Source organism: Amphiprion ocellaris, chromosome 6 (genome assembly GCF_022539595.1).
Source record: "Amphiprion ocellaris isolate individual 3 ecotype Okinawa chromosome 6, ASM2253959v1, whole genome shotgun sequence".
In the NCBI taxonomy this organism is placed as follows: Eukaryota; Metazoa; Chordata; class Actinopteri; family Pomacentridae; genus Amphiprion; species Amphiprion ocellaris.
Window position 1 is genome coordinate 1,272,309 of NC_072771.1, and position 10,536 is coordinate 1,282,844.

The following is a 10,536-nucleotide window of genomic DNA, read 5'->3' on the forward strand; positions in this document are numbered from 1 at the left end:
TGACTCACCTGGAAACACCTTCATCCTGCTGCTCAGCTTCCAGAACAGAACCGACCCGTTTAGAAAACTGATCTCAGAGCTGAACCCAGAAACTCACCGACGGGTTTAAAAGCCGTTTTAATTTAAAGAGAAACCTTAAAAATCACACATTTATCAGCTGGAACTAAGAGAATCATCAAATCAAACAGAACCAAAATGATCCAACATGACCTAAAACTCACCTCAAAGGACGTAAAACTGAATTAACCAACAGAAAACGTATCTAAAAGGACTAAATTTGACCTAAATCACTTCAAGTTCATCCAGATGTATAAAAACCTGGTATAATGACTCAAAACTGTTTCAGAATTATTTAAAAAATTGTCCAAAATGACAAAAATTTGCCCTAAAATCACCAAAACTGTGACAAAAAACCTGAAAGAATCATCAGATTTTACATTTCTCAAACTACTGTGAAATAATTCACCAAATATGAACTGAAAGTTTTATATTTCTAAAAATAATTAATTTATTCTTCATGTCTGATTTAAACAAAGTGTTTGCAGGACCCAGATTCTGAAATGAACTGAACATTTTGATCTCTGTGTGACACCAAAACATTTAGAGAGTTTACTGGTTGAACTGCAGGCAGTGTTTGATCAGTTACCATGGAGGTCTGGCTCTGCAGATTTGTGTCATATTTTTGCCATTTTGTGTCTCGTTTTTGTCATTTTGTGTCTCGTCTGTCGTTTTGTATCTCATTTTTGTCATTTTGTATCTCGTTTTTGTCGTTTTGTGTCTCGTCTTTGTCGTTTTGTGTCTCGTCTTTGTCGTTTTGTATCTCGTTTTTGTCGTTTTGTGTCTCGTTTTTGTCGTTTTGTGTCTCATTTTTGTTGTTTTATGTTTTGTTTCTGTCGTGTTGTGTCTCATTTTGTCTTATATTGTTGTTTTGTTTCTAGTTTTTGTCGTTTTGTGTCTCGTTTTCGTTGTTTTGTGTCTTCTTTCTGTCAGCATCGGTTACCATGGAGATTCAGCTCCGTAGCAGTTGTTTCTGGTTTCTTTCCTCTGTGACAGAATTCAGACAGTTTGACCTGATTGATCAGTTTCCAAACAGTTGGAGATTAATTCAGGAACTAATTGATGATTTCTTGCTGCTCTGTCAACGTGTAAAATAGGTCAAATAAAATGTATATAATATATTACAGTGTAAAAAATAAACAGCAGCAAAAGAATAAAATATAAAATGCATAAAAACATACATGTACGGCATGTAAACATGTTTAACGACAACAAGAAATAACAGACAGAGTGAAAACTAAACTGCAGTAAAGTAGAATAAACCATAAACCAGCTGCTTTCAGTTCAGCTTCTGTCCTTGGAGGTTATTTTCCCTCCGTCAGAAAACACAGACTGCTGTTGCCGTGGAAACACAGGCGTGACTTCAGACGGTTTCTGATGATCGACTTACGAGCTGCAACACGTTCAGCATGAACACACGGCTGCACTGAGCGCGCTCAGAACCACGGATACGAAGCAGGAAGTTTGGGCCTGTTGGAGCTCGTTTAGACCTGAAGAGAGTCGGGAATGTAGGAGGCTGTACACAGCTAGATCTCCATGGTAACCGATGCTACACAGCTAGATCTCCATGGTAATTGATGCTACACAGCTAGATCTCCATGGTAACCGATGCTACACAGCTAGATCTCCATGGTAATTGATGCTACACAGCTAGATCTCCATGGTAATTGATGCTGCACAGCTAGATCTCCATGGTAACCGATGCTACACAGCTAGATCTCCATGGTAATTGATGCTGCACAGCTAGATCTCCATGGTAACCGATGCTACACAGCTAGATCTCCATGGTAATTGATGCTGCACAGCTAGATCTCCATGGTAACCGATGCTACACAGCTAGATCTCCATGGTAATTGATGCTGCACAGCTAGATCTCCATGGTAACCGATGCTACACAGCTAGATCTCCATGGTAACCGATGCTGCACAGCTAGATCTCCATGGTAACCGATGCTGCACAGCTAGATCTCCATGGTAACCGATGCTGCACAGCTAGATCTCCATGGTATCCGATGCTGCACAGCTAGATCTCCATGGTAACCGATGCTGCACAGCTAGATCCCCATGGTAACCGATGATGACCAGAAAATATTCCTCATATTTTCTGGTTTCGTTCCTCTCTGACGGTAAACTGAAGATCTTTGAACTAAACGAGACATTTGATGAAACTCTGATCCACATTTTTCACCATTTTGGATCCAAACAGCTGATCGATTCATCCAGAAAATGATCCACTTATCTGGAAATACAGTTTTAGTAAGAATGCGATTGTGTTTAAAAATGGATATTTCCATTTTGGTGACTAAGGATTTCATTTTTGTTACATGGTCGCTCCATTTACAAGAAGACAATCAGAACCAGGAAGTTAAATCCCCTCGGAGGTGAACGGTGGTACCTGATTGGGCGGCCTTCCGTCGGCGTCCCTCCTCAGCCGGCCTCCTATTGGTCGAGGGACGGTCAGCTGATAGGATGACAGGTGCTCGGTCTGCCGGGAGTCTGAGGAGGAAACACATTTATGGTTGTTTTCAGTCTGACTTTAAACCCTGTGAGTCGCCTCTCAGGGGAAATTTAACCACTTTAGTCCCTGAATTCTGCCTCTCAGGCAACATCCAGACCAGAATATCACCTCAGAGGCACACATTTATCTATCCAATAATAGTTTTTAATTTGTTTGTTCACACAGATATTTCTCTGAAAGGGTCGTTCCAGAACTGGAGGACATTTTACATCCAATAATCCACGTATAAAATCCTAAAACATGCAGTAGTGTGTAAATGTTCTTGTCCTGAGACCAAATCTTTAAAACTAGGAGAAAAGAATGATTGAAAATATTTTAAATACCAAATAACTCTGGAGTTCCCTTAAAATGACATTTTCTCTTGTCCCCTGATGACCAAATTGAACCTCTGACAAAACAGTTAGAATCTAATTTAAATTTCCTTTTACTGGTTTTATTTTTTCATCCATGTCTCTGTAATTGTGGGAACATTTTTAATCAACATAATATTTTAAATAATAATTATTATTCATGGAACATTTCCCACAACATGTTAGCAGAACCTGGTGATGATTTTGTCATATTGTGTCTCGTTTCTGTCGTTTTGAGTCTCATTTTTGTCATTTTGTGTCTTGTTTTTGCTGTTTTGTGTCTCATTTTTGTCATTTTGTGTCTTGTTTTTGCTGTTTTGTGTCTCATTTTTGTCATTTTGTGTCTCAATTTTGCCACTTTGTGTCGCAATTTTGTCATTTTGTCTCATTTTTGTCATTTTGTGTCTCATTTTTGTTGTTTTGTCTCATTTTTGTCGTTTTATGTCTCATTTTTGTCATTTTGTGTCTCAATTTTGTCACTTTGTTTCTTGTTTTTGTCATTGTGTCTCGTTTTTTCGTTTTGTGTCCCGTTTCTGTTGCTTTGTTTCTTGTTTTTGTCCTTTTGTGTCTCGTTTTTGTCGTTTTGTCTCATTTGTCGTTTTGTGTCTCGTTTTTGTCATTTTGTGTCTTGTTTCTGTCGCTTTGTTTCTTGTTTTTGTCCGTGTCCTGTTTTTGTTGTTTTGTGTTTTGTTTTTGTCATTTTGTGTCTCGTTTTTGTTATTTTGTGTCTAGTTTTTATCATTTTCTTTCTTGTTTTTGTCCCTTTGTGTCCTATTTCTGTCGTTTTGTGTCTCATTTGTCGTTTTGTGTCTCGTTTTTGTCATTTTGTGTCTCATTTTTGTCATTTTGTGTCTTGTTTCTGTCGCTTTGTTTCTTGTTTTTGTCTTTTTGTGTCTCGTTTTTGTCATTTTGTGTCTCATTTTTGTCGTTTTGTGTCTCGTTTTTGTCATTTTGTCTCATTTTTGTCATTTTGTGTCTTGTTTCTGTCGTTTTGTTTCTTGCTTTTGTCCTTTTGTGTCTCGTTTTTGTCGTTTTGTCTCATTTTTGTCATTTTGTGTCTTGTTTCTGTCGCTTTGTTTCTTGTTTTTGTCCTTTTCTGTCCTGTTGTTGTCGTTTTGTGTCTAGTTTTTGTCGTTTGTGTCTCGTTGTTGTCCTTTGCTTCATGCTGTATCTCAGAGATAAATTCCCGAATCCACAGGGAGGGTTCCGGCCTCCTGCTGATGTAATAATCCTGTCAGCAGAGAACAAATAAAAATAATTTCCTCGGTGGGAGTTTTGGCCGACAACAAGAAGAAGAAGAAATCCCATAAAGAGACGGAGGAAGTCCTCACAGAGACACAAACACCGCCGCTCGGTTTGTTTGTCTCCATCTGTTTGACACAACGTGTGTGTTCATCTGTAACCACGGCAACGGTTGCTGACCTCTCCGTCCCGCCAGCAGCCACGGCAACAGCAGCAGCATCACAGGAAACCTCACGACTCGTCTGCCGGAGGTTCTGGACTTTATTCTGTTAGTTCAGGGACGTTTTATCTCAGGGTTTAGGTAGAAGAAATTAAGTCAATGTTTTCATTATTTTTAATACTTATTGTGATCCAAGTTTCATACTGGTTTCATGTCTGAATACAATCAGAGAGCATTCTGGGAGTTCAGCAGCAACGGGCACCATGACAATGACTGATGTGGAGGTTAATGACTCTGTCTTCCTTTAGCCAGTTTATTTCTCAGTCATGTTGTTTTTCTAATTTTATGTCTCGTTTATCAAAGTTTTGTCTTTTTGTGTCTGCCTCTTATCATTTTCCATCTAATTTTTATCATTTAGTGTCTTGTATTTGTAGTTTTGTGTCTTGTTTTTGGCGTTTTATGGCTTGTTTTTGTCATTTTGTGCCTCGTTTTTGTTGTTTTGTGTCTCGTTTTTGTCGTTTTGTTTCTTTTGTTTGTCATTTTGTGTCTCGTTTTTATCATTTTTGGTGTGTTTTTTGACATTTTGTTTCTTGTTTATCTTTTTTGTTGTTGTTTTGTGGGACATTTTGGATGACTGATAGTTCATGTTAACAAGCAGAGAGCATTTTGGGAGTTTAAATAAATATTTAAATGTAAACAAATCTGTAAATAAGTTTAAATAAATCTTAAATTAAATGTAAATAAATCTTTAAATAAACATAAACAAATATTTAAATGTCAATAAATCTATAAATAAACATAAATAAATCTTTAAATGTAAATAAATCTTTTAATAAAGCAAATAAAACTTTACATAAATGTAAATAAACTTTTGATAAATATAAATACATCTTTTGATAAATGTAAATAAATCTGTAAATAAATGTAAACGAATAGTTAAATGTGAATAAATCTGTAAATAATGTAAAGAAATCTTTAAATAAATCTTTAAATGTAAATAAATCTGTAAATAAATATAGACTTTTAATAGATATACATAAATCTATAAATAAATGTATATAAATCTTTAAATAAATATAAATATATCTTTAAATGTAAATAAATAGTTAAATGTAAATAAATAGTTAAATGTAAATAAATAGTTAAATGTAACTAAACCTCGCTGAGAGACTAAAGATGTTCTTGAGCTCACTAAACTGATCTTGTGTAAATAAATCTGTAAATAAATGTAAATAAACTTTTAAGAAATATAAATACATCTTTAAATGTAAATAAATCTGTAAATAAATAGTTAAATGTAAACAAACCTCGCTGAGAGAATAAAGCTGTTCTTGAGCTCACTGAACTGATCTTGTGTAAATAAATCTCACTAAACTGATCTTTTGCATTCCGAAGCGGCTCAGATCTGCTAACGGGGCTAAGATGTTCTGAACCTCGACTCGACCTGAATTTCAACCCGACTGACCGCTGCTCACCTGACAGCTCCCGGCCTACCAGAGGACAGGAACCTTCACCTGGTTCTGGAACTATTTAGGTGAAGTTCACTTTTAAAAATGAAAATATGAAAATGTAGAACTTCTCTATGTCATTTTGGTGATTTTTTAAAGATGACATCAAACAAACCGACGGATTTTAAAGATCAGAGCTTTGAAGTGGAAACGAGGAAAATAAAACCTGAAAGAAGAAATTTAATTTAGAAAATAATGATAATGATGTAAATTCTGAACGTCATGTAACCAAACCATTACTTTTTGAAGTATTTTAAAGAAGTACTTTTATAGCTCTGATCAAACATGGCCAGAGTTTTAAACAAAGAATACTGAATACTCCAATGCTCACAAACTCCAGCTGCAGGCTTCCTAACGCCGGCCAATCAGAAGAGAGCAACCTTCAGGGAAGAGGCAGCAGCTACATAAATACTAAACCTACTACCTGTTCACATTCATTTAAAGATTTATTTACATTTATTTAGAGAGTTTAAACTACGTTCAGCCCTGAGCGGCGTCTGTCAGGAGTTAAACTACGTTCAGCCCTGAGCGGCGTCTGTCAGGAGTTAAACTACGTTCAGCCCTGAGCGGCGTCTGTCAGGAGTTAAACTACGTTCAGCCCTGAGCGGCGTCTGTCAGGAGTTAAAACTACGTTCAGCCCTCAGCAGCATCTGTCAGGAGTTAAACTACGTTCAGCCCTGAGCGGCGTCTGTCAGGAGTTAAACTACGTTCAGCCCTGAGCGGCATCTGTCAGGAGTTAAACTACGTTCAGCCCTGAGCTGCGTCTCTCAGGAGTTAAACTACGTTCAGCCCTGAGCGGCATCTGTCAGGAGTTAAACTACGTTCAGCCCTGAGCGGCATCTGTCAGGAGTTAAACTACGTTCAGCCCTCAGCAGCATCTGTCAGGAGTTAAACTACGTTCAGCCCTGAGCGGCGTCTGTCAGGAGTTAAACTACGTTCAGCCCTCAGCAGCATCTGTCAGGAGTTAAACTACGTTCAGCCCTGAGCGGCGTCTGTCAGGAGTTAAACTACGTTCAGCCCTGAGCGGCATCTGTCAGGAGTTAAACTACGTTCAGCCCTGAGCGGCGTCTGTCAGGAGTTAAACTACGTTCAGCCCTGAGCGGCGTCTGTCAGGAGTTAAACTACGTTCAGCCCTGAGCGGCGTCTGTCAGGAGTTAAACTACGTTCAGCCCTGAGCGGCGTCTGTCAGGAGTTAAACTACGTTCAGCCCTGAGCGGCGTCTGTCAGGAGTTAAACTACGTTCAGCCCTGAGCGGCATCTGTCAGGAGTTAAACTACGTTCAGCCCTGAGCGGCGTCTGTCAGGAGTTAAACTACGTTCAGCCCTGAGCGGCGTCTGTCAGGAGTTAAACTACGTTCAGCCCTGAGCGGCGTCTGTCAGGAGTTAAACTACGTTCAGCCCTGAGCGGCGTCTGTCAGGAGTTAAACTACGTTCAGCCCTGAGCGGCGTCTGTCAGGAGTTAAACTACGTTCAGCCCTGAGCGGCATCTGTCAGGAGTTAAACTACGTTCAGCCCTGAGCGGCGTCTGTCAGGAGTTAAACTACGTTCAGCCCTGAGCGGCATCTGTCAGGAGTTAAACTACGTTCAGCCCTGAGCGGCGTCTGTCAGGAGTTAAACCAGCCTGTAGCTGAGGTTTGTTCAGCACAGAGAAGAAAACAGGATGAGTCACGATTCAGGGAAACAGACCACTGAGTGAGTTGGACAGATTCCTGTAATACAAACACACACACATGCACACACACACAACATAACACACACACACACACACACACACACACACACACACACACACACACACACACACACACACACACAACATAACACACACACACACACACAACATAACACACACACAACACACACACACAACACACACACACAATATAACACACACACACACACACACACACACACACGCACCATAACACACAGACACACACACTGTCGGCGATGCTGCTGAAACACACAACTTTGAAACACACACAACCTGGAAACACACAACAACCTGGAAACACACAACTTGGAAACACACAACCTGAAAATACACACCTTGGAAACACACAACAACCTGGAAACACACAACTTGGAAACACACAACAACCTGGAAACACACAACTTGGAAACACACAACTTGGAAACACACAACAACCTGGAAACACACAACTTGGAAACACACAACAACCTGGAAACACACAACTTGGAAACACACAACTTGGAAACACAAAACAACCTGGAAACACACAACTTGGAAACACAACCTGGAAACACACAACAACCTGGAAACACACAACTTGGAAACACAACCATAAAAAATTCTAGTCAAAGTTAAAACATTTCTACAAAGTCAGGAGTCATAGGAGTCTTGGTGGCCTCCCTCACTAGTCTCTGTCGATAGCTTTAGCTATTTAGTTAGCTTCCCCAATGACTTAGCCAAAATGTTAGCTTCTTTCTATAACTTTAGCTGTGTAGCTAGCTTCTTTCTATAACTTTAGCTGTGTAGTTAGCTCCTTTCTATAATTTTCGCTGTGTAGCTAGCTTCTTTCTATAACTTTAGCTCCTGTAGTTAGCTCCATTCTATAACTGTAGCAGTGTAGTTAGCTTCTTTCTATGGCATTAGCTATGTAGTTAGCTTCTTTCTATGGCATTAGCTATGTAGTTAGCTTCTTTCTATGACTTTAGCTGTGTAGTTAGCTTCCTCTATGACTTAGCCACATTGTTAGCTTCTGTAATGACTTTAGTTGTGTAGTTAGCTTCTTTCTATGACTTTAGCTGTGTAGTTAGCTTCCTCTATGACTTAGCCACATTGTTAACTTCTTCCTATAGCTTTAGTTGTGTAGTTAGATGTTTTTCTATGACTTTAAGGGTTGGGAAGCAGAATGGTCTGACCCACTTTCTGTAGTTTTGGAGAAACACTAATTAAAATAATAAAAATCTCTCATTTATGATTCATCTTGTTGTTCAGAATCAGTCGCACTAAATGTTCCACGGATGAATCGTCTGTTATTAATCGACCAAAACCAGCAGAACTTTAACAGTTTATCTCCTGAACTGACGACTGAACGTCTCCACAGGTTCCACAGTGGTCTCCAGGTTCTAGATGTGGACGGTTCCTGTGGTACCTTCAATATCTTCATCCTCACCCTCAATATCTTCATCCTCAATATCTTCATCCTCACCCTCAATATCTTCATCCTCACCATCCTCATCCTCAATATCTTCATCCTCACCCGCAATATCTTCATCCTCAATATCTTCATCCTCACCCTCAATATCTTCATCCTCACCATCCTCATCCTCAATATCTTCATCATCACCCTCAATATCTTCATCCTCACCCCAGTGTTTCCTCCCCCTCCTCACCTCTGCAGTCAGACTTTCCACTCAGCAGCAGCAGCAGACACCAGATCAGCTCCTCTTTGCCTCCCATCTTCTTCTTCTTCTAATTAAATGTCACTCCTCTTCCTCCTCTTCCTCCTCTTCTGTGTTTTCAGTGTAAGGGCAGCTTGTGTTCTAGTTGTAGTTGTAGTTCTTCTTTTAGTTGTATTTGTAGTTCTAGTTGTAGTTCTTGTCACTGTTTCTCCCCGCGGAGCTTCAAGCTAAACACCCAGCAGCAGTTTTCTTCCTCGGCCGAGCCATGGCAGCCTGTCCCGGCAGCGGGGCTCCTGGGGGCCGTTAGCCGGCGGGCGGCTCCTGGAGGCGGGCGGCTGAAGTCGGAGCGTCCGGAACGGAGAGTTAAAGACAAAGATCCGCTGCTTAGTGTCTGTTAGCTCAAAGTCCGCGTCCTCAGAGAGTCGCAGAGACCGAAGAAAATCCCCAGTCAAGCTAGAGGACACACTTCCTGCTTCCTGCGCTGCTCTTCAAAATAAGAGCACCGAAACCCGACATTTTCTTTGAGCACAAATACAACCATTTATTTAGCTTAGTTGTTCTGGAAGTCAAAAAATGCTATGGTTATTATTTTGTAATATAAATTATTACATGAACTCTTAAATATTATGATAACTATAATAATTATCTAGTTTTATTTTCTATATTCAGTATTTTACTGGTATCTAATTGGTTCTATTGTGAAAGCTTAAGAATCAACAATAACAACAACACACATTTCTCTTTTGATTTTATATATTTTTTTCATTTTATTGCTGTTTAAAGTTTTTATTTGAGACATTTTGTGAAGCTAACAGTTAGGATTCCACTGAAATCTATTTCTGGAAGTTCTATAATAGTCACTAAAGTTATATTTCTGCATAAAATATTTTATTTTGTATTATCATAACTGTTACTAATTAACAAAGTGACTTATAACAAAATTTAAAGTAAAAATTCGTAACTAATGATTCATAACAAAAAATTATCAGATGCATTTGGTCCAAGTTTAAAGGTGATATTTTCATGAAATAAAATGATTCTTTGATATAAAATGTGCTGAATCGAAGTTTAAAACGTCTACATTTCATTTGTTTATTGCTCTTTAAAGGTCACGAATCTACCAGGGCTTTTATTTTGAAATCACAGCTGTTAAACAGGAAGTCGCTCGTTGTTGTCTCTGACCACGTGATCAAACTTAAACCGAGTTTAAACTGCGCAGGCGCACCTCGCCGTGCCGTGAGGTGACACAAACCGAGCGCTTCTCCGCGTCACCGGGATGAAGAAGTTCGACCTTCACCGGAAATCACCGACAGGAGCCGAACGAGCGTCAGCCA

General features: G+C 39.3%; 1 protein-coding gene across 1 annotated transcript in view; it reads right to left on the minus strand.

Annotated features, from left to right (window-relative positions):
* Nucleotides 1-9,654, minus strand: part of adam9 (ADAM metallopeptidase domain 9) — a 42,625-nt gene extending 32,971 nt beyond the window's left edge. The window contains exons 1-2 of the mRNA XM_023297305.3: nucleotides 9,194-9,654; nucleotides 2,452-2,552 (exon numbers count right to left, since the gene is read on the minus strand). Coding sequence (XP_023153073.2) covers nucleotides 2,452-2,552; nucleotides 9,194-9,260 — 168 coding nt within the window. The 5' untranslated portion in view covers nucleotides 9,261-9,654. The remainder of the gene's footprint in view (nucleotides 1-2,451; nucleotides 2,553-9,193) is intronic.
* Nucleotides 9,655-10,536: the final 882 nt, after the last annotated feature.